Genomic DNA, 25456 nt, shown 5'->3' with positions numbered 1-25456 from the left:
AATTATCATATCCCATAACTCTCTCTATATTATATATTTCACTTATCATTTCTTTTTCTTTTCTTTTCTTTTTTTTTGATGAAACACTTACCTTCTCAAAAAAAATCACACATGATCCAAAAAAAAAATTATCACACAGGAGAACGATCGTCGTTTTCAGACACACATTGTGTAGGCCTTTTTTGCAAATGTTGGGTTGGGCCGCCTCCTGCTGCAATTGGCCCCAAAGTTTTCTAGATCAGGGAGTTGGGACCAGTCCAATAACAACCCTCCTTGGTCCGGCTTGTGCGCAAACGATGAGTCCAAGCCCAAGGGAAGACGCTGCAAAGTGGGCTTATTCCTTGTTTCTAGCGCAGAAGGAACTTTTCTCCAGTTTCTACCGCTGGTATAACTTTTCTGCTGTGTAGTAAAACTGTCTGCTGCGCAATAAAGCTTTCTGCCATGCAATTAAACTTTCTGTTGTGCTGATAAAGCTGTCTGTCGTGCAGTTAAGTTTTCTGTTGTGCTGATAAAGTTGTCTGTCGTGAAGTTAAGCTTTCTGCTGTGTTAATAAAGTTGTCTGCTGTAAAGCCTCCTGCTGTGCAATAAAGATGTCTGCTGTAAAGCCTCCTGCTGTGCAATAAAGATGTCTACCGTGCAGTTAAGCTTTCTACTGTGTTAAATAAACTTTCTGCTGTGCTAATAAAGCTGTCTGCTGTAAAGCCTCCTACTGTGCAATAAAGCTGTCTGCTGTGAATGACTACTCTTCATTTTCTGCAGAAATACTTTTTTACTTTCTGCACATAAACAAATCTAAAACCCAAAGAAAATATCAATCAAGCAAGTGTTAGTTTACATGGATTAGCATATTCTCAAATATATACATACATATATTCATATATGTACTCATACGCATTATATATACATCTATAAAATATATATTTTGCAGATCGTGAGAAATAAGATTTATGTGTATATATATACTTATGGCAGGATAATGGGTCAGAAGTAAAACACGTTACAAAAAATAAAGAAGAAAGTTTCGGCAGGAAAGGTTTAGATAGTATAATAGCTAACACAGTAAATACAATAAAAATGTGCTATAGCAGAATAACTAGTACAACAAGTAAAGATTCCACAGCAGGACAACTGATGCAGCAAACGTAATAAAAAATATTCTACAGCAGGATGACTAAATACGGCAGATATAAGTTATAATGAAATCAAATATTGAGTCTTCCCATAGAATAAGTAAACCGAGAAAGAACACAAACCCCAACTTGAACAACCTTGTTATAGGCTCCTGCTATCAAAGTTGTGCATTTTGGAGAATTGGCCTAAATGGCTACTAGCTATTACTTTTTAGAGACTTCAAAGAATGAGTTTGCTAAGAGGGAGGGAAAAGATAGTCTATTGATACATGCCCCTATTCCTACCGCGTTTTCTCTCTTCTTTTTACCACTTTCTTTCTTTCTCTCCGTTCTTTTTTACTCTTAGTTTCCTCACTACTCTCTTGCCATAAGTTGTTTTTCTCACTTGGGTATTTTCCTTTAGGTGCTTCCTCTCTTGGGTCTCCTTCCCATTGGGTCTCCCGTGCTTACTACCTCCCTCTATCCGGTCTCCTCCCTTTTTTCTCATCCATGGCTACCTCCTTTTATAGTGAGCAAATTCAATGGGATTTCTCCCTTTTACCCCTAGGACTTCACCAATTATTTTTGGTTCGTTGTGGGCATCCATTCAAGACTACTGTTGATGCCCATTTTTGCAAATCCATGAGAAGAAAAGCCCAATGAAAAGCAAGGCCCAAATAGCCCACCAAGAAGACCAAAGAGCAAGAGAGGTCCAAAGAAAGAAATGCATGGGAAAGTGAGCTGCAGCATTACAAATCTGCCGCAGAATACGAATCTACCGCATAATACAACTCTGCCACAGAATACAGTTTTCTGGCAGAATGGTTTCGGCAGATGAAGATAAATTGGGCCGAAAACCTTTTTGATCCATTCATCATTATTTGGCCCACAAAGGCCCAAATCCTTTTGTGAAAAAGAAGATAGGCGTGAAAGCTAATATGAAGAAGCACGGTGAAAAGAAACAAGAAGCAGCAGGAAGTGTCAGCAGCAGGAATCACGTGAAGGAAAGCAAAGTCAAACCAAAGAAAATGACAAATGCAACAGGAACGCATGAAGAAATAAGACAAAAAAAAACACGCAGCAGGACGAAATAGAATTAATCTGCTACGGCAGGAATGACGTGAGAACGAAAGAAGACAAAGGAGCAAGCACAGAAAGGTCGGGGCACCACCAACCTGTACCCAGCCAATACAAGGGAGGTGGGCCCACGGTCAAGGAGATTCAGAGGGCGTGATTTGGTGGTGGGGGGAAAAGGGGGTCTATATTTGATTTCCTGTCATAACTTCTTTTGGGAGTATACCTTGCTGGGATGGTATCTTACACAAAAGAAGTAATAAATAGTTTGGACTATCTGATGCATGCCATAGAGCAAGGTAGTAAGATAGCCCAAGAGGTAGAGGTATACAGCAAGAACAAACAAAAAGGAGTTTTGTCATGAAATGAGTAATGGTGCGGCAAACAAACTGAGCAATGACAGTGGTCTGGGCAACCAATGGGTCAGTGGGTAGTCTTGAATGGATGCCCACAATGAACCAAAAATAATTGGTGAAGCCCTAAGGGTAAAAGGGAGAAATCTCATTGAATTTGATCACTATAAAAGGAGGTAGCCATGGATGAGAAAAGGGAGAGGGACCCACAGGTGAAGGAAGCACGAGAGACCCAATCGGAATGGGACCCAAGAGAGGAAGTACCTAAAGGAAAAGACCCAAATAAGAAAAAAAATTTACGGCAAGAGAGTAGTAAGGAAACTAAGAGTTAAAAAAAAATAGAACGGAGAGAAAGAAAGAAAGTGGTAAAAAGAAGAGAGAAAACGTGGCAGGAATAGGGGCATGCATCAATAGACCATCTTTTCCCCCCCTCTTAGCAAACTCACTCTTTGAAGTCTCCAAAAAATGATAACTAGTAGTCATTTAGGCCTATTCTCCAAAATGCACAACTTTTATGGCAGAAGCCTGCGGCAAGATTGTTCAAGTTGGGGTTTGGGTTCCTTCTTGGTTTACTTATTCTATGGGAAGATTCAGTATTTGATTTCGATTGCAAATATATTTGTTTTCTCTCATTATAACTTATATCTGCCGAGCATGTTTTTTTATCACGTTTGCCACATCGGTTGTCCTGCTGTGGCATCTTTACTTGTTATACTTGTTATTCTGCTATAGTAACTTTTTATTATATTTACCGTGTTAGTTATTATGCTATCTAATTCTTTCCTGCCGAAACTTTCCTCTATATTTGTTGTTACGTGTTTTACTTCGAACCCATTATCCTGACACAAGTATATATATACATATATTTTGTTTCTCACATTTTGTGTATACGTATAAGTATATTTATGGATATACGTATGTATATATTTGAGAATATGCTAACCCATGTAAGCTAACACTTGCTTGATTAGTATTTTCTTTGGGTTTTAGATTTGTTTATGTACAGGAAGTAGAAACATATTTCTGTAGTAAAAAATGAAGAGTCGTTCACATTGCAAAAGGCTTTAATGCGCGGCAGACAGCTTTATTGGCACAGCAGACAACTTTATTAGCACAGCAGACAGCTTAACTGCACAGCAAGCAGTTTTGTTGCACTGCAGACAGTTTTACCATACAGCAGAAGAGTTAGACCTACGGCAAAAACTGAAGAAAAGTTCCTTCTGCAGCAAAAACAAGGAATAAGCCCACTTTGCAGCGTCTTCCCTTGAGCTTGGACTCATCGTTTGCGCACACGCCGGACCAAAGAAGGTTGCTATTGGACCGGTCCCAACTCCTTGATCCAGAAAACTTTGGGCCTAGTGCAGCAGGAGGCGACCCAGCCCAACATTTGCAAAAAAGGCCCACACAACTACCCACTTACCCATTGGTTGCCCCGACCACTGCCATTGCTCAGTTTGTTTGCTACACCATTACTCATTTCACGACAAAATTTCCTTTTGTTTGTTCTTGTTGTATACCTCTATCTCTAGGTTCAAATAGGTAAGGATTGGGCTACCTCACTACCTAGCTCTATGGCATGCATCAAATGGTCACAACCATTAACTACTTCTTTTGTGTAAGATACCATCCCAGCAAGGTATATTCCCAAAAGAAGCTATGACAGAAAACCAAATATAGACTCCCTTTTTCCCCCATCACCAAACCACACTCTCTGAATCTCCTTGACCGTGGGCCCACCTCCCTTGTATTGGCTGGGTACAGGTTGGTGGTGCCCTGGCCCTTCTATGCTTGCTCTATTATCTTTTGTTTTCGTTCCCACGCCGTTTCTGCCGTAGCAGATTAGCTCTATTTCATTTTGCTGCACGTTTTTTGTCTTATTCCTTCATGCATTCTTGCTGCATTTGTCATTATCTTTGGTTTGACTTTTCTTTCCTTCACGTGATTCCTGCTGTTGACACTTCCTGTCGTTCCTTATTTCTTTTCATCGTGCTTCTTCATATTAGCTTTCACATCTATCTCTTTTGTACAAAAGGATTTGGGCCTTTATGGGCCAAATAATGATGAATGGATCAAAAAGGTATTGGGTCCAATTTATCTTCATCTACCGAAGCCATTCTGCTGAAGAACTATATTCTGCGGCAGATATGTATTATGCGGTAGATTCGTATTTTGCGGCAGATTCGTATTCTACGGCAGATTTGTATTGCTGCAGCTCACTTTTCCATGGATTTCTTCCTTTGGACCTCTTTTGCTCTTTGGTCTTCTTGGTGGGCCTTTGAGCCTTGCTTTTCGTCTTGCAACTTATTGGGCTTTCTTCCTCATAGGCTTTTGGGTATGGATTTGCAAAAATGGGCATCAACAAACATCAAACAAACACTAATTCTTGATAGAGTCCTGAGTTTTGAGTCCTAACAGATACCATTTTTTTTTTCAGAATAAATAACTCTCTCACACACCTCACTTGAGCACGACAGCACAAATTAAGCAACATAAATGGTATGGTGTAAAAAAAATCGATGAAAAAGTCTGTACCTCTTGACTTTTCCTTCTTGATAATTGATATGCCTCTTCAATAGTCGCAGGTATTGTTTGGTTGAGATGGAAAAGTGGGAGATAAAAAATGATGAGGATGGAATTGTGAAGATTAAAAAAAAAAATAGTTTTGTCTTGTATGTATTTGGTTTGAGGTGGAAAAGTAAAGAATTAGAAGAAAAAAAATTATTTGATTGAGAAAAATAATAATAAAATTGTAGAAAATGGTGTTTGTATAAATTCACTTTTATGCTCATATTAAATAAAAAATATTAATAGTTTATAAGAAAAAAAACATTAAAACCATAAAAAAGAAATTTAAAAGAAAACCAGTTTGTAAGCGGAGAGAGTGGCAAATGAGTAATTTCCTATCTTAAACCTATTTTCTCCCCAATTTGGGAAGAAAACTCCCTCTCCACCAAAAAGTGGGCCCGTGGAGAAATTATTCTCTTCCCCATTTTCTCTCTCCAACTAAACACACACACTTACTACTTTTTCTCCTTCATTTTTTATCCTTCCTATTTTCATTCCAACCAAATGGACTCTTAGAATCCATTTGGTTGGAATGATAGAAAAATAAAAGGATAGAAAAAATTTAGTTTTTCCTCGAATGCATTTGGTGGAGAGATGGAAAAGTGGAGGGATCGAAACTCTTTTGTTTGGTTGAGAGAAAGAAATAAGAGAATGGAAAATGAAGTTAGTATAAATTTATAATTATATCTCAATTAAATAGATAAAAAAATTACACATTTTGTTATTAAAAAAAATTGTGTATGAATACTTCAATTTTTTTTTAAAGGAGCACAAGCTAAAGGAAGATGAGCACAAAAAAAATAAAAAATAATAATGAGAAGTACAGGAAAGGAAAAGACAAATAAAACAAAGAAGAAGAAGAAATAATAATAAAGGAAAAAAATGCAAAACAAAAGGAAAATTTTTTATTTTTGATAACTGGAAAAAAGAAAAAAAAAAAAGACAGGTAGTACAAGGGACTGAGAGACAAAAGTCAAAATAAAATTTTTTTTTTTAAAAAAAAAAAAGCCAAACTGGCAAAGAAATGGCAAATAGTGCACATGGGTATTTTGATCTATTTCATACTGTGAGAGTTTCTCTCAATTTTCTCCCAATTTGGAGATAAAACATTTTCACGGGTCTGGGAAGAAAACACCTAAGCCTACCACATTTTCTTTTCCCTCCCCACTCCCAATTAAACACCTACTAAAAATACTCTCCACTTTTCTCTCCTCAATTTTCCGTTCTTCCTAAAATCCCTCCAAACAAACGTACTCTTAGTGGGAACAAAAGATCAAACACTTTTTAGATAACCACGAATGAGTCATACCATTTCAAGATAGATTAATGCTCTTAGTTGGGAAAAGGTATCTCATTCTCATATATAGGAAACATGCACCATCCCTTTTATGGTGCGTATAAAACTCACCGTCAGCTTATCAAAAAAAAACTCACCGTCAGAGCTAGAAAATATTCGCATAAAATTCAATGTAATACTAACATATAAATTCATGAGATAGTAAATAGTTATTGCCGATCTTGTGTATTTTATTATTTTAAATTTAGGCTGCAATGCCCTATTTATAAATAAACCTGAAAACATCGCCAAGCACAATCACGTTTATCATTAACGCAAAAAATAGAGATTGGGTCTCCAATATCTCCTAATTTCGGGAGTACCGTATAGGCAATTAAGCATAACAAGGTGCCCAAAAAAGTATTCATAGGGTTGTCGCAGTTCAAAATCTTAGTACGGTAACATAACTTCAAAGCCAATTAAACTAGGCTTCGCTTGATACCGGAGGGAAAACAATTCATTGAACATCCAGTACTGTAAATCCGAATTTTTTATTCCCATCGGCTAAGGAGAAAAAAAGTGAAAGGGCACCTGCGGCACCAAGTTTTGACTCGCTTTTATGCTGGAACAAGAACCTTCAATATAATAAGTGTTTAAAATCTAATTTACACTGGTCTATAATTAATTTCACTAGTACTACATTTGAGAAAATTTTGCCCTCTAACCAATTCACTAGACCTTCTCTATTACAAGAACCACACCCACCACAAAACTGAACAAAGAAACTATGCAGGGCAAACATTGGTGCCCTCTCTATGATATGGTTCACATAGCTAAAAGTGGACAAAATAAAGGGTAATTTGAAGGGGGGAAAAAGTACAAAGAAAACATGTGAGAAAATTGGAAGAAGAAAATTAATGCTGATAAATGTTGTACAAAAGAGACAATTGGGAAGCTCAAAGCATCAGAGAGACCAAGTGAAGGGGGAGACTGGGCCCACATTGTAGTGCCGACCGATTTCTTTTTTGCCTCTCAGTAGTTCTATACAGTATCCCCCTCCTATTATCAATGTAAAGCCATCAGCCAAATTCACCCCCCCTTGTTCAGTTCTTCTCTTTTGAACTGCATTGTTTCCTTTGGTAGCCCACAACCCCACCACCAAGCACAGCCACAAATTGAAGAAAGCAGAACAGAAAATGTTAATCTTGCTGAATATGGCTCTGAATATATTAGGATCCATTTACAGCCATTTCAGGTGAGGAGTTTGATGGTATTAATGGAGACTCCTCTCCACCCAACTGTCTACTGTCTGAATTGCTATGCAAGCGATCAGAACATATTCTAGAAGCAGCAGGTTCCTTCTCTTTATGGTTCTCATCGGTAGTGGTGGGGATATCAGAACCGCTTGTGTCAGTAGCAGGTTTCTCCTGATGATTTTCTTCACTTGAGCTTTGATTACCATCAGTTGTACGAGGAGTCCCGTGCATGGTGCTAGCAATTTTCTTACTGGGAAGCACCGCCTGGCTTAGTGTTGTACACAAAGCAGCAAATACATTATTATCTTTTGACCTGGAGTTCTTTCCAAACCGCTGCTTCTTTGCCACCTCAGGCTTGTTATCCTTGGATGCCAGTTTCCGCTTCAACCTAAGAGCCTCCATAGTTCCTTCAACTTCTTCAGAAGTTTCTGGCTGCTTCCTGGGTGGTGGTCTGTAGTCTTCATCATCCTCGTCATCCTCATAGTCAACCAGTCCACCAGATCTTGGACTTCAAAAAAAAAAAAAAAAAAAAAGGGAAATAAATCAAGACAAAAGCATAGGTTTGATACAAGAAATACACGCACAAACTGAAATGTCATCATTTTTCCAGGGTCAGAAGATTCCTTACCTTAATGGCGGACAGCTTGCAGTTACTCCGTTGGATAAAACGGGTTGAGACTGTACTTTTTGGGTATGTGACATTGATGCAGATGCTGTATCTTCTTCATCACTGATTTAAATGTCCAAATTGAGAGGCTATGGTAAGAAAACCTAAACAAAGAATTCCTTAACATATTTTCCCTACACGTACCTGTCCTCATTGAAATAATCCTCCTCTTCTTTTTCTAGAGCACGCTCATCAATTCGTTTTCTGTTCTCTGACACATTACCAGTGCCTTTTGTTCCACAATTCTCCAGGGACTGCAAACACAATTGTGAGGACCAAAAAAATCTGAATCAAGATGGTAAAATCAAGAATGATAGGAGAATACCTGCTCATATTTAACTTTTAGTGACTGAATAGAAACCAAATTCTCAAATTTGGCCAACTGGTCCCAAAATGAATCAACTATATATTTAAGCAATAATTTCAGGTTTTCCTGCATAGAACAAGATCATTAGTAGAGAATTACTACCAGATATCTCTAAAATCTAATAGCAAAGAGGTATTAAAAATGAGCACCTTTCGAATGTAATCAAAAAGTTCTAATACTGCAGAGTTGAGCAGATTGTAACGATTGCCATTACTAACAAAGGCATCCACAATTGGTTTGAGAAGGTTGTTCTTAACAATATGACTTATCAAATGCTCATCCTGCATATAAGCACACAATTTGAGTTGTTATACACCGCCCACAAGATGTGCTAGTCCACTGGAAATTTGCAGACAAAATAAACAGTATAAAAGCTAATGAAATGCACAGCAACAATAACTAATATAAAATTAGTAGATTCCCAGAATATACAGAAATTATTAAGGGCTTAAAAAATATGCACAAACATCAGATTGAGGCACAAGATGTCCAGTTGAGATGATAGCATGTATATGAGAGACGCCTGTCCCGCCAAAAACTTGCCCAATTTCCATAAATAAAGTTGGCTGCTAATACTGCATATGTATGATAGTCATCTCTAACCCTATGTTTGGATGGAGGGAGATTTGGGGGGGTGGGGGGTGGGGGGCGAGAGAGACACCCAAATGGGGCTAAGTGTTCCCACGTAGTAAGCAGAAACACAGAAGCAAATGACCACTGTCTTCTATCACTCTTACAAGTGTAGCACCAGCTAACAAAAAACTGCCTCTTAATTGAATCTTCTGCAGTTAATATTCTACTGAGCGCAGCTTCTAAAATAAAAATGGAGATATGATATTAATCATTATCAAGATGAATTTACTTACACTGCGGGACAGAATAGTGCGAACAAATCGAACAGCAGCAACAACTAGGTATCTTTCCCTTCTTCGCGTCAACAGCAAAACTTTATCTAACACATTATTAAGGAGAAAGTTACACCTGCAAACAGAAGAGGAATCCACACATTAACATGTTGAAATGTCTGGAGAAGGATTCAGTCATCAATGATTAAACGGAAAGCATCCAAAATATTACTTTATCCTGTATGGATGGTGCAGAACACAAAAGCACAGCAATTCACATATGTTTGACAGTATTTCAGGCTTAGTGCCATTTTCATTTCCAATACTTCCACCAGATCCTTCAGATTTATCACTTGATTGAGCTCCGCTTTCCGAAGGACAGGATGCTGTTATAACATCAATTAGTTGGCCCAAATGCTTCTCATAGAAAATCTCTATAATAGTATCTCTCTGCACAAAACAGCAAGACCAAACACTCAATGACAATAAACACACAGAAACATATTTAATCTGAAGCATGGAAAAGAAATCCATCTTACATGAAAGTTTTACGGACAACTTTTTCCAACAATTCAGCAGAAATATAATAAAATACAAATCAACATTCAAAATGTCACACCTGCATAAATAAACTCAAACACGTCGCAGACTCCAAATGCAAGGTATTACAAAATAAGTACAGAAATTTTATGCTTGCATATGAGAGAGAGAGAGAGAGAGAGAGAGAGAGAGAGTGACAGTGATGACATTTTTTTTTTTTTGATAAGAGACAGTGATGACATATTGATACCCTAAAAGAGGTCCTTTCAACTGCACTGCTAGTAGACTGATATGAGCCTATTCTTGGAGTGGGGGAAGGGGAGAAGGTTTTATTGACAACAAAGTAAAGTTTGAAATGCTTTACTCAGGCTTGTTATTTTTGAACAAGTTCAAATTCAGGCTCAGCTAAAAGCTACAGAATGGACCTCATGCTTAGTTACATGGAAAGAAATATGCAACGCAAACAAGCCAAGCTGACATGCACGAAATGAAAGGGTATAAAGTAGTGTAAAAAGTAAAAACACGAAAAATAAAAAATAAAAATAAATAAAAAAACTAGAAATTCAAGAAAAGGCAATTGAAAGAAATATTAGGAGTGAATGGTCAAGGCAGGCACCTGTGCTCCAGACAATGTGTATGAATCCAGTAAACTGCGAAGAATTTCAAGAAACTGGCAGTGCATGTCCTCCTCAAAATCTGTAATCATTCCTTTCACCTACACATTAACAAACAATCCTATGTAAATGTTGGTTGGTAAACATGTGTCCTTCCAATGAGATGGTGGCAGAGTCTAAGAATTGAGGATCTGATCTGATTAGCTACAGCAGCGGTTTACTACCATGTATGCCCATGAAGTTGAACAAAGTAAAGTCTGAATTAATGTTATTATTATGGCAATATATATTTGTCAAAAAAAAAAAATTATGGCAATGTAAGCAGACAACTTTTCAAGACACTCATTACCGTTAAAGAACAGTCTACACTCATCTACAATACTGACTTTGCATTCGTTAATTAGAGCATTTCCGCATCTCCATTTTTTAAATATTACATGTCTACACATTTACACTCATCTATGATACTGACTTAGCGCTAGTGATGGCAACCTACATGCAGGGCTCAAAAAACAAGCCCTCTTTCCAATTCAGGATAAGAGAGACATCATTCTTCACTACCATATTTACCAGTTCTTAACTAAATGTTTTATTAAAAAACACAAAACTGGATGCAACCCCAATACACCTGGAAGTATACAAAAGGTACACCAACAATCAAGCATGAAAAGTAATTAATCAACAATAAGTTTTACTTGTTTCTGTAAATTAATAATCTAACAATGGTTTTTGTAACAAGGTGGTCGCCTTGATAGCCTAGGCTCTAAAGGCAAGTGCCTTGCTTTAGAGCCTTAGTGGTGCCACAACTTGCCCAGGCACCTCAGCAAGCATCCGGGTCACCTTTGACTACCATATATGCCACAAATATATTCTCCACAAATCATCTATCATTAAAGATCTCCCCAAATATCTCCCCAAATAAGCAAATCTAAACCAACCTGTATGGTGTTGAAACTCAGCTTTATATCTATCTAATTAAATCTGTTTCATATTTTTCATCTCCACCCCACCCCCCTCTCTTCCACCCACCTAATTCCCCACGTTTTATTATTATAAATCATGCTTCAGTTGTTAGGCCATTGATGCAGCCCCACTTGGTGAATATTTTTCTAAGGTGAGTGAAATGAGCTGTTTGGTGTATGAGCCATATTGCAATGCATACCAAGAGTCCAAAAAGTAGAATTCCTTCCTGCCGAACAACGTATGAACGAAGAAGGTTTGGATCCTGATTCAAGAAAAGAATAAGGATATCTGTCCTGCATCCATTAGAATGACTTATTATTAGGACAATGATTATTCTTTGAATTTATTATGCAAACGCACATGTTCTTAATAATAAAACACAAAAAGCAATAGACTTATAATAGGAGTTCACTATTACCCAGTTAATACAAGCCTTTTGTCTTGACTCTGCAAAGCATCAGTGATGATGTCAAAGATACCTTCATTCATGAGATCCCTGCAAGAATTTAAACTCACTCTTAAAACAAGTAAAATATTGCAAAGCAAAACTATGCACTGATTTGATAATCACAAAGATAAAACTTAAGTAGCAACCACTTCAAACAAAGGGTTGGCTACAGAGAATTCAACACCTACATCAACATAAATAATTGCAGAAATAGCATACCTAAATAGCCGGAGCTGTTGGACCATCTGCAGGCTCTTGCTTAAACTACAAAACTCGTGCAAGAAATACACCTATTTCATGGAAAAAAATATACAGGGTTGGTATTGATGGTTAAAGAACATGATCCACTATCATTACCAGGATAAACTCCACAAATAACGACTATCTCTAACAACCTACACTCACAATCTTACTGCTTTATCCTGACGCAAGTTAAGAATCAAATAAAATCATTTAAGAAGCCAATAATTGCATGTTTTTAATGGAAACAACAAGATGACATCATAGGAGAAAAGGGTTTCACGGCTTAATTTATCTCTACAACCAGTGCTCTTAAAATGTTCATCAATTAAGATAGTGATCAAGAAACAGGCACACAGGGTCTGTTTGGTTGGGAGGATGGAAAAGTGTGAGGATAGAAAATTGGAAGTAGATGGAAAAATGTAAGGATAGAAAATATTTTTTTTTCTCTCATTTGTGTTTGGTTGGGAGGGTGGAAAAGTGGAAGGATTGAAAACTTTTTTGTTTGGTCCAAAAGGAAAGTAAGAGGATAGAAAATGTAATTTCTATAAATTGACTCATATGACCTTATTAAAAAATATATCTAGTTAAAAAACAACAAACAATAAGAAAAAAATTAAAAAACAATCACACCAAGTTTATTAAAACAAAGACACCAAGTTTATTAAAACAAAGATCATACCAAAAAAAAAAAAAAACTCAACCAACCAAAAAAACCATTCATGACCAGTTAAAAAACAAAAGGCGTAATAACCAACAACAAAAAAATCGTGCACAGTTTAAAATTTTTTTTTTAAAAACGCATAAGAGAAAAAGGCAGCAGTGCAGTTAGAAACAAAGACTCAGCCACATCCAGTTAAAAATAAAAATAAAAAGGAACCGAAGGCAGCAACACGTACACTGGGCTTTGACATGGGTAATTTTGTTCAAAAATTTTTGCACAATTTTCTCTCCCATTTTCTCCCCAATTTGGGGAGATTGTGTTTTGGTGGCCTGGGTATAAAACTCCTGGCCCCCACCAAAATTCCCTCCCCCTCCCCCTCCCAACCAAACACTTCTCCCAACAATTTTCTCTCTTTTTTTTCCATCCTACCTATTTCACCTCCAACCAAATACACCCATAGACAATCCAACCTCATGACCATCCTGAAATTGAGTAAAAATTAAGATGACCAAAAACAAAAACAAAACATTGTTCAGACAGTCTATGGCAGTATCAAGGGGGGACTGATTACATATTCACAAAAAGGAATCCAAACTGCAATTTCCTACAGCATTAAGTGGACTAATCACATATCCATGTTCGAATTGCATAATACTATTAACATGCACAAAAAAAGACAAATGGATGTATTTACTTCAAGATTCAAAAATTACCAAATTCTTCTTAGACTCTGCAGAAGTGGAGGGCGATCTCAACCTAGCAAATAATTCCTGAATAAAGGTACTGTCATCTTTTAACAAAGAAACAACCTACAAGAGAACAACACAATTAGAGGAAAAATAACATAGTACTCAATATGTTTAAGAAACATGAGCTTTAAAAATCTTACAAGTGCATTGTTTCCATGAATTATGGAATTGAGATTTGCAATTGTGCCCTCATCCAGTACTCGAGCCAAAACGACATCCTAAACAAGGTAATATAAAAGGATTGCTTAAATTACAAACAAGAAAGCTACTAATCCAAGGTGGTGTCATCAATGATTCACACCTTCAAATAACCAACTCTGTATGTCTGGTGTATTTTTGACAGAACTAAAGGATCTTTAATTGGTATGGCCTATAACAAATGAAAAAATGTCCAGAAATTAGCACAAAGCAATATTCTTCCATCCACCCATCTCAACCTCCCCTTTCATAAAAGAGAAGAATAACCAGCTACAAAGATGTTACCTCCTTGTAAACAACATGCTCTTTTAAAAAATTACGATGACGTTGGACACGAGGGACCTCTGGATCATCTGCAAGTTACATTTAGAGCGGTTAAACATGATAAAAGAATTAGTGAATAATAAAGAACTAAGTACCAAACCATCAGCCAAGCTACCACAAATTCTGAGTACTTACCCAGAATACACAACAATGACATCAATGAAGAAGAGGGGTTTTAAAGGATAAAATCATTAAATATAATGATTCTGCCCAATGTAGGTATCACATAAGTAACTTAGTACAGTTAGAGGCAGAAATGTAAAAAAAAAAAAGTAGACACAAAAAGGAACATCCCCCCTTTCTCTCTCTTGCCCCTCAACAAAAAGAAACAAAGTCATTTACATGTTAACAGCTACAAATATATATATATATATATATATATATTTTTTTTTTTTTTTTTTTTTACTTATCCAAAAAATAATAATTGTAGCCGTTCATGCTAATATAATGGAAGCTAACAATATATTTAAACCCCAAGACTGACCCAGCATTTTATATAAAGAATGTTTATTCGCCTCATAATCACCAAAATAGACAAAAAAATATCTCAAACATTTAAACTCCATTCTAATATGAGAGGTTATCATAAACAAATAAAAAATGAAACTTACATTCCAGTGCACCAATAATATCCATGATCAGTTCATCACCAAATATCTTCTCAAAGATCTGAGGACTATTGAGCAAAACTGTAGGTAACCAAACACAAGTCACTCTAATGAGGGATGTGCATACAAGTAGCATATAACAAGAACACCATGGTGAAACAAAAAGGATTACTTACTAATCCCTTTGACTATTTTGTATATCATGTGAAGGCCATCAACATTATCCAAGTCCTCACAGATTCTAAACAGGTCCATCAGCTTTCGAAAAAATTCTTGCTGTGTCAAGAAAATTTAGAAAATAAAATAAAATTGTAAGATCTGAAAAGTTGATCACCCAAAATACAATTAAGTCAGGAAATTTTCAAGATTATAGGAAAACACGGTCGGGCATGAGGTATGAAATGCATCAAACAAAAAAATATATATTGTCTTAGACAACTATGATACGAAATACATGAAAAGGATAAGGTAGGAGAAAGAAAATCATATTTAAAACTGACACACTTGGACTATCTTAAATGGGCAAGGTCCCACTATACATCAAGAAGATATACAACACTTACATCATTCCCAATGAGTTCTGTCAACCGCATCTGATCAGCAATGCCACTCTCAGCCACGGTCTGCAAAACAAAGATTGATCAATTTGATTCAATGATCCAGTGACTGGATGCATGCGTATATATTTAAAAAGAAAATGGAAGCACGAAAATCAATGTTCCAACAAAAGGTAAAGGATCTACCAAAAAATTAAAAGATAATACTATATAGCATGTAACTCCGCCTATGTCTGCGCTTAGTGTCACATATTTGTTCACAGACAGTCCCAAGCTCGGGAAAAGGCTGGTTGCAGTAGGTTAACAGCTAATGTAAAATTTTAGTCACTCTTTTATGAATGGGTCCTATACAAATACTAGGTGGGGCGTCCCCTACTATGAAAGTGCTGCATCAGACCTCAGGTGCATTGAAAAGTGAGCCAGGGTTAGCTAGGGCAATCCCCATAAGCAAAGCACTACATCAACAGATTCAACACTCAGGTGTAGTGAAAAATGGGCAAGAGTTCCCACATTTTGATGGATGGGTGCGGGTAAAAAAGTTTGTCCAAGAGAATAAAATTTGAATAGGTACTTGGAATATAGGGTCTTTAACTGAGAAAACTAATGAAACTAGTAGATACAATGACTAGGAGAAGAAAAAACATAATGTCATCAAGAAACTACGTAGGTAGACAAGAAATCTAGAGAAATTGAACATACTAGATATAAATTGTGGCATACAAGAAAAGATAAAAATATAAATGGAGTAGGGATGATCATAGAAAAAAGTCTTAAAAACGAAGTCGTTGAGGTAAAGAGGATAGAAGATAGAATTTTGTTAATAAAACTTGTCCTAGGAGAAGAAACAATTAACATAATTAGTGCATATGCTCCTCAAATAGGATTGGAAGAACCAATAGCAAAAATTTTGGGAGGGCATGGATGACTTGGTCCAATGGTTACCATACGGAGAAAAGATTATTGAAGGAGAGCTTTTTTTTTTTTTTTTGATAAAAAATAATAAATTTATTGCAATTAATAACAGACCCAAGTACACAGGAAATGTATTATTGGAGAATACCTGAATGACCATGTTGGAAAAGATAGTGGGGGCGCTTTGAAAGAGTACATGGAGGCCAGGGATATGGAACAACATATGATTTGATATTAACGAACACTTGGTTCAAAGAGGAAAACATCACACTTAATTACCTTTAAAAGTGGGACAAATGTTGGTTAAATAGATTTTTCGCTCACTCGAGAAGTGGATAGTGAATTTTGTAAAGATTGTAAGGTGATACTAGGAGAGAGCGCAACCACTCAACATAGGTTTGGTATTCATGTTAAAAGATGGAAAAGAAGAGATACTCATAATAGACAAAGAAACCCAAGGATAGGTGATGAATTTTGAAGGGAGAGAAACAAGATGTGTTTAAAGATAAAATGATCAAAAAAGGTATGTGAAATTTAGACAAAGACGTTGATAAGATGTGGAATGAAATGGCTACTAGTACTAAAAGAGTGGTTAAAGACGTCCGTGGAGAATCTAAACAATGTGGGCAACCTACTAAGGAGGCTTGGTGGAATACAGTGGTTCAAGCAGCAATTAAATTAAAGAGAGCGCTATAGAAGCCGGCCTATATTTAGAGACACTGCTACTTTTATGAAAATTATAAAGTGTCAAAGAATGAGGGAGAGAAGCATACATATATTTATAAACTTGCTAAGAAAAAGGAAATTAAAACAAGAGGCTTAAATGGTCTTTGGTGCATTAAAGATGAAGATCAAAGAGTGTTAGTAAAAGAAGAACACAATAAAAAGAAACGGAAAAGTTATTTTGATAAACTTTTTAATGGAAACAATATGAAAGATTGGAGTGATCTAGATAACCCAATGGAGGATGGAAACCATAGATTTGATCGAAGAATCAAGATGGCCGAGGTAAAGGATGCATTAAGGAGGATGAAAATGGGAAAAGCCATGGGACCAGATGAAATCCTCATTAAAGATGCCTAATGAGTGGAGAAGTACTTTAATTCCTATTTATAAGAACAAGAAACATATTCAAAACTGTATAATTACCGTGGAATTAAACTTATGAGTTGTGCTATGCCATGACAATCTACTATGGAAGCTATTTTCTTACTTAGACATCTAATAGAAAAATATAGAGGCCTGTAAAGACCTTCATATGGTTTTCATTGATTTAAAGAGAGCATATGATAAGGTCCCTAGAGAGTAATCCTCCCCCACAATGCAGTCCGCACAAAGAAAAATACCCTTTTCAAGGCTTTGGCAGCCCAAATTCCTCTCATGAAAAAGAAATCTCCCTTGGGGCTTGCAGTGCACCATAATAAAACCAAACATCAAACACCTTAGTGCCTCTCAAATTCTGTGGCATTATGTGTGGACCAACCCTCTGTGGTGTATTGGAGCACATTAAGCCAAGCATGGAAGCAACACAATCCGAACTTTCCACAAAAAGATATCAGTAATCACAATCCTTCAAAGGTTTTACCCCATATGTCGGTAATCACAATTGGCGAAGCTTCTGTTCATACTGTAGTTTCATATGAGGACATGAAGGAGGTATAAAGCTGTGACTGAGTCTAGAAATCTGTTTTTACTTAAACAAGACAGGCTACCAAAAGATGGAAAGCATGCTACTGCAATGAATAACTTTTCCTTGTCAACCCACTTGTCTTGCATACTCGATCATTAGATTTTACACACACCCATCAAGCTAAAGGATGTCAGGATAATAAATAATAAATAATAAATAAACTAGATAAATTAATAACTCAGAGTGATAACAACATCACAAATTAAATGCTACAAACATTAAAACATGAAGGCATAGCAAAGCTACTTGGCCAAAAATGAATAAGGATTAAATATAAAATTTAAAGAGACTATATAATAAGATAAAAAGAAAGCATCGTTTTGAAACCTTAAGTATTAGAGGAAGTGTGGATAGCTCGACGGCCGGCAACTCCCTCAACTCACTGTTCACACTGTGAAATGTATCGTCTGCATATGTCACAAAGAGTACATAAATAATGGTTCATACCAAAAAATTAAAAAAACTCCAAATGCAAACTCGAATAAGAGAGATAAAAAAAAAAATGTAATAAAGAAACTTTTAACGCACAAATGGATCAGACGATATTCCTTCTAATAATTTGGACTTATTCTCAGTGAGAAGGAACTCTCAATTGTGAAAGTTATTTGATTCCTTGTGGAACTTGTCATAATCTTCAACTCCCTCCAGAAATTTGATTCTTTATTTGCACCACCACTATGGAAAAAATTTCTTACCATGGATACGATAAATTAGATTATTACAAGTCAGATATCTTTGCAAATTATTTTTTTTTTTTTGATAAGTAAGAATGATATATATACGAAGGGTTACTCTATGCCTGAAAAAACACAGAGCAACCTAGGAGATACTAGAAAAAGAAAACAAAGAGAAACAAAGACAACAAGAAAAATAGAAAAGGAAAAGGGAGCAAATAAAAGAAGGGAGGGAGTCACTAGACGTGAGTCCCCACGCGCGCGACCAATCAAAGAGAGTCCCACTAAAAAAAACAAGCAACTGTTCACTAGAGCTATCCAAATCCTCAAAAGTCCTCCGGTTACGCTCCTTCCAAATACACCAAAGGATGCAAAGCGGGACTAAATTCCAGATCTGAGATGAATGCTTCCCCAACCAATTCCACCAACCAAAAAGCATTTCAGGAATCGATCTAGGCATAACCCAGGCCAAGCCAAAAGTTAGGAAAACAAAGCTCCATAACCGGTAGGCCATTTCACAATGAAGGAGAAGGTGATCTACCGTCTCTCCACTATGACGGCACATAATGCACCAATCCACAAAATCCAATCTCCTCAATCTCAGATTGTCTCCCGTTAGAATCTTATTCCAAGCTACACACCAAAAAAAAAAAAAAACTCGCCTTGGGGCCTTTGCTCTCCAAATAGCTTTCCAAGGAAAGATAGTAGAAGGAGAATTTCTCAAATTGTTGTAGTACGATCGGATGTCAAAAGCTCCATTAGACTTCAATTTCCATCTCATCCGATCTCCAACATCCATAGGAGGGGTTATAGCACCCAACATACGAAGAAACCGCAGCCCTTCATCCATCTCCCAATCATTAAAAAATCTACTAAACCGAACATTCCAAACTCTTCTATCCTCCGCCCCCTGCCTTTGCAAAGAAGCTTCAACAGAAGCCTCCTTCACAATGGCGATGCCAAACAACCTTGGAAAAGCCAATTGAAAAGGTTGATCCCCATGCCACCCATCCTGCCAAAACCTCACCCTGTTCCCCAACCCAACCACAAACTGACAATTTTTGCTGAAATCCTCCCAACCCATGCAGATACTTCTCCACAAACCACACCCGTGAGCTCCCCTACCCAGTTTTGAGGTCCATCCCCCCCAATCTTCCCCATATTTTGAAGCTACAACCCGCCTCCATAGCCGACCCTCTTCCTTTCCAAACTGCCACAACCACTTCCCCAACAAAGCCCTATTTAAAAGCCTCAAGCTGGCAGTGACAATCTCTAAATTCTTACTTTTTTAAAATATAATTTTATTACAAGTTATATTTTTCTTTCAACCAAATCTAGAGACACAGGTCACTCAAAGTACAATTTAGCTGACTAATGAGTCACTTTGCAAATTAATTTGAACCATTAATGTATACAGTTCCTATTTACTTCTTACACATGGACCAAACTGTTGAATTTTTTTTTATATAAGTAAAATACAATTTTATTCAAAAGAGGAAATAGATCAAGTCACAATATGCGGCTTGACCTACTCTGGAAGAATTACAATCTCCTTTTTGACTCAGAAGATCTACAAAATCTTTATAAAAAAAAAATACTAAGGGATGCTGCCAGGCAATCATCCACTTTTTTTTTTTTGATAGGTAATAGATATCTTCATTAAAAAAAGTGCGTCATGTTCACGATGATGAACAGAATGTACTAGAAACAAATACAAACAAATCAAACAGAAATAGAATGCACGAAATCAAAAATGGAAATACATTGTGTAAAACTCCAAGTACAAGACCACCCAAACAATGTCCCAACTAGCAAAGACTTCAAAAAATCAACAGATTTCTCAACATCCTCAAAAGTGCAGGTATTTCGTTCCCTCCACTCATTCAGAGACCATAACATTATTGGCTTAACTACATGAATAGTTTGTTCAACATCATCAAAAGTTCTATCCCTCACCAAATGGTCCACAACATATGATGCAGTAATTTCCAAGTTTCTATAACAACGACATTTTCCTTGCCAACACTCAACAGCTTAATAACTATTTTCAATATGACCCATGAAACCCCAAAAAGAGTAAACACAAATTACCACAACTATGCAAAAGAAAATGATCTACCGACTCTCAATTACTCTCACACATGCAACACCAATCAATAATCTTAAGGGATTGTTACCAAATAATATCCACAGTTTAATTATTAACCCTCGCCGCTGTCCACACAAAGAAAGCAATCTTGCTTGGTACCTTTACAGTCTAAATATTCCTCCATAGGAAATGTGTCTAGTAGATCCTCTGAAACTCATACTTGCTTGGATTTGAATTATACTGGCTGATGAGCCCGCAGGTATGGCCCATCTAGAAGAAAGAAAGTAGAAAGCATTTTTACAGCTACAAAAGGTTGTGATTGTCAATACGGTCAAATTGGCTGTTGTTGGTGTTTCCCTACTGTTAGAAGATTTGTTTAAGGGCTTCACTACTACAAATAAGAAACTACTGTATATAGTTTTTGATGGGGAAGCTACTATATATCATTGACTATGTCAAATTATTTCATAAATGACAGGGAGTTCTCTTTCAGCTGCCTTTCAGCTTTATTCTTCTGGAAGTTGAGCTTATTTTTGGATGAATCTAGAAGTTGAGCTTACATGCTTATAAAACACTCCCATTTCTATATAAGTCCACTTAAGTCTGAACCCAAAACACAAGGTCACAGATAAAGTGGGGGGAGTAAGCTGAAAGATTCTTGATATACAAAGGTTCAAGATGAATCTAAGGTATCATTCACCTGGAGATAATAAGCTTCAAGATATACAAAGGTTAAGAATCAAGATGCAAATCAATAGATTACAAAATGAAAATTTTTAAATCTTGCAAATACTTACTGTTAAGAGTATTAAAATGCAGATTTCTTTGCACATTGCAGATATTGTCCCTAAATAAAACAGGCATGATATTTAGTAGGCATCAGTGATGGCTGAAGCAGAAATTTTTCAAGGGAAGAAAAAAAGATTTGTGAATAATAAATATTTAGTTATTACCATATGTAAGTGCATCCAGTGGTCTCTTGAAAGCTGAGTGCCAATTCCGTCGAATATTCTGGATCTCTCCATGAGATAATGGTATCTAAATATAAATAGAAGTACTTATCAGCCTGACATTTAAACCACTTGGCATAAAATATTAGCTACAACAGGAAAAGAAAAATCCAACAATTCATCTGCTGAACACAAAAATACCTTCTTGCTTTCTGTAGATGTCATCTGAGCTGATACGATGCAAAAGTAATGTCTCATTGTCTTCTTCATCAACAACAAACAAACCCAATTCTTCTGATCGCTGTGATATAAATTTTGCAATAAATCAAAAAGCACGGAATATTTTAGATAGATTTTTAGAATGAAAACTCTTTGGAATCTAAAATCTGCTTGTTAATGTCAGACAAACATAAAAGAAGATTAAGATATGAAAGAACCTCCATATAGTCAACACTGACGTGCCCAGTGCCTTGGTCATCCCATTTCCCATCATCATTCAAACGGTAGACCTTTACACGCTGAAATTAAAAAATAATAATGAAAAGAATTGTATGGGCTACTTCTATCAGTCATCCAGTTAACATAAGCAATAAGCATAAATTTCAAAAGAGCAGAACTTCGACTCCAGGAAAACTTGTGAAGCAGCTAAGCATCCCCAAAATTTCAAATTGAATAAGAAGATAACACATCAAAAGATAACAAACATAAATTAAACATAATGCTGGATGTAGGGTGCGCAAAGGACAATAAGTAATAAGGCAATTGCACATCAACCACAACAAAGTCGTTCTTATAGCTACTCAGCCAAAACCCAAAAAATCATGCTGATTGAACAAAAGGGTAACTATTATGATTTTTGAAAACTAATAAGCATATAACAAATTTAGGGCTACCCTGTGTAATTGAATGCAAGAATTTGAAAATCAAAACCGTGCAAGTAAGCTATAAAAGAATCTGGAACTATTAAAAATCCTGCAAACATAAGAGATCATTAATCAAAAAATAAAAATTAAGAAATGGTACTCACTAATATGCTAACATTAGAGTAAAACTTAGGTACAAACACTTCAGCAAAAATCTGTATTACAAACTAACATGGCACTTTATTTGGCAGTGCCACATCAGCCATATTTGTAATAGATGATAGCCCGCCTGCTTTGGCCAAATGCACAAATATAACTACATGAATTTAAAAACAGAATCTAGACATCAGTACAAAATTTAAATCCAAAGATTATGAAGAGCTCTATGTCAACTACATGAAATTATAAATAGAATCTTGACATAAGTACTCAAATTTGAATCATGTCTATAAAGAGCTCCCACATCCACATAAGTCAATTACATAAGGGTATTTCCAAAAACAAATATGTGCAAAGATTCCTTTTCTAGCCAAGTTCTCAGCTCTGGTAAAATTGTCCCGGTGATGAAAGTAATCTGCTCTAGTAAAGATTTTTTGATCATGCAAGAGTTAAGTTGTTATATATCTGAAGCTAAGTTCCTCTGATTTCAATTGTAGTTATCGAATGTTGGAATGTTAGAACAATAAGAGTGCTCTCTCTCTCTCTCTCTCTCTCTCTCTCTCTCTCTCTCTCTCTCTCTCTCTCTCTCTCTCTCTCTCATGTTCATGCTCAAGCACATTTGCAAACCTGTTTTTCCTTTTTGATAAGTAATATTTGTAATCTTTGTATGTATAGTAATGAGAGAATATCCTAAAGAGGGAATAACAATAAATATCGAGCATATCTTACTAGGGTGAAGCTGGCATTATAAAAACTAACACATATATGCATAAAAGTGTGGACTTTTTGTTTTTGCTAGGTAAATAGGGGAGGGGAGCTAGTGGGTTAAAATTCTAGTGCCCAAAGAGGTATTAAATCCACTAGGATATCCCTCGAACCCCCCACAAGCAAGTAGATCAAAAAGAAATAGAGTAAGAGGATGAATTGTAATAGTCACCATGCATTCATTTTAAAGAGCGTATAAATAGAATTTTAAACTAAAGTGAGTCCCAATTCCTAATATGATGGATGTAATACAGATGAAATTAAGGCCATATCAGCAGCATATGGCATTCTCTCAATGCAGTGTTAAAAAGTTTGTTATTCAAGAATATTGAAGTCCAAGAAAAAGTTAGTCATCCCATAAAAATATCAGATTAACTGATTCTATTCCACCAAAGAAAGTTGCCACTTTAAAGGAAATTTGAGAAGTGGGGACCAGAGACTTATGCACCAAGAAAATCACAACAGAAATTCTTTCAAATCCATGACTCACCAAGATAGCAACAAACACCAATATCCAGGATATGAACAATATTATCAAACAAAATCAAATTTGTTTCAAAATTATGAGCCCTCACCACAAAATGAGTATGAAAATTCAAATTGAGCTTAAAAACACTTGTGCAAAAAGCATATAGAACTTCAGCTCAAGCATAAAAAAAAAAACAAACAAAAATTTCCAAACTTCAAGCCTAGACTGTCCAACACAAGGCCACCATACTACTGCTTTAACTCATTCTCCACTTTGTGGATCAAATTCAATCAACACATGAAAATACTCGTACAGTTAAGCTCAGACAACCAAGTGGGTATTGAACCCACAACCTCACCCTCCACCATGCCCTTAAAGGGGGACAATGTGCCATTTGAGCCAGAGCTCATTAGCAGCTTAGACTACAATTATTAATCCTATCCCACTGCAAAAGTAGTTCATATCTAACCCAACCCTTCAATTTACTGGAGTAATTTTGCTAAACACTTCGACAAACAATTACTTCAAAACATTATCAGCACCCGGGCCACGACAATATTACTCGTTTTGACATTTTCCGGCAACTTAACTGTTTTAGCAACTAACGAACTAGAAAATTTGATTAACGAATAAATAAAAAAGCAATACATGGCAACACAACACAACCCAAGCCAATTACAGAGAAAACCCTAATCGAATCAAATTAGAAATATTTTACACTGACTCATAAAAAACTAATCTAAATCCACCACAATTAAATTAACCGAAAGTACATAATTACACCCCAAAAAAAAATTGAATATAATTCATAGACGAACAGTAACACCAAACTCAAAGCTTCAAAAGGGCCAGCAACAAAACATAGAGTATCTAAATCAAGCTCAATTTTAGGGCAAAAAAAGTAATGAGCCTTCGATTTCAACTAAACTGGAACTCACCTGCATCGAATTGTTGGCGTTGGCCTGTGACTTCTCTGGAGCGCCCATGGAGAAAGCAGCTCCTGTATCCGCGATTTTCGAATTCGAAGCCCCAAAATTCTCGAGAAATTTAATCCGAATCGAAATGGAGAGACGCGCTTCTAGAAAGTTCAAATTAGGGTTTTTTTTTTTTTTTGGGTGCGTTTGTTAATTTTTTTTAAAAAAAAAGAGAGAAGAGAAAGAGAGAAGAAACAAAAGAATTATGGTTTTTCTAGAAAGGGATTTGGGGGATCAATGAAAAACCCTAACCGCCATTAAAATAGATAGAACTGTGAAAAACTCTCCCTCTCTCTCTCTCTCTCTCTCTCTCTCTCTCTTTTTATTCTTTTTTCTGTGCTAAGTGTTTTACTCTCTCTCTCTCTCTCTCTCTCTCTCTCTGTGCCCGACCTTCTTTCGATTAAGAGAGGCAAGAGAAAAGTAGAGGAGAAAAAAAAAGAAAAAAAGAAAAAAACATAACGCATGTTGGGGAAATGAGTTTTTTTTTTATTGGA

General features: G+C 36.3%; 1 protein-coding gene across 2 annotated transcripts; it reads right to left on the bottom strand.

Annotated features, from left to right (window-relative positions):
* Nucleotides 1-6992: 6992 nt before the first annotated feature.
* LOC142624013 (uncharacterized) lies at nucleotides 6993-25341 on the bottom strand. Of its 2 annotated transcripts, XM_075797509.1 has the most exons (24): nucleotides 24927-25341; nucleotides 22170-22250; nucleotides 21934-22033; nucleotides 21736-21820; nucleotides 21580-21629; nucleotides 18347-18426; nucleotides 15424-15483; nucleotides 15037-15136; nucleotides 14864-14941; nucleotides 14214-14281; nucleotides 14032-14100; nucleotides 13871-13948; nucleotides 13695-13790; nucleotides 12297-12367; nucleotides 12048-12125; nucleotides 11829-11922; nucleotides 10669-10767; nucleotides 9745-9962; nucleotides 9534-9648; nucleotides 8817-8948; nucleotides 8626-8733; nucleotides 8445-8554; nucleotides 8262-8363; nucleotides 6993-8141 (listed from the first exon to the last, which is right to left on the bottom strand). In XM_075797509.1, exons 1-24 carry the CDS (start codon nucleotides 24972-24974, stop codon nucleotides 7607-7609), a joined length of 2655 nt encoding a protein of 884 aa, XP_075653624.1. In that variant the 5' UTR covers nucleotides 24975-25341; the 3' UTR covers nucleotides 6993-7606. The 2 variants fall into 2 exon arrangements, 1 of the variants encoding a protein (XP_075653624.1); XR_012842261.1 differs by lacking the exons at nucleotides 6993-8141; nucleotides 8262-8363 and having other exon boundaries at nucleotides 8497-8554; nucleotides 11829-11917; nucleotides 24927-25335.
* Between the last annotated feature and the right edge of the window lie 115 nt (nucleotides 25342-25456).

Source organism: Castanea sativa, chromosome 2 (genome assembly GCF_040712315.1).
Source record: "Castanea sativa cultivar Marrone di Chiusa Pesio chromosome 2, ASM4071231v1".
NCBI lineage: Eukaryota > Viridiplantae > Streptophyta > Magnoliopsida > Fagales > Fagaceae > Castanea > Castanea sativa.
This window is presented reverse-complemented; position numbering and strand designations above follow the sequence as displayed.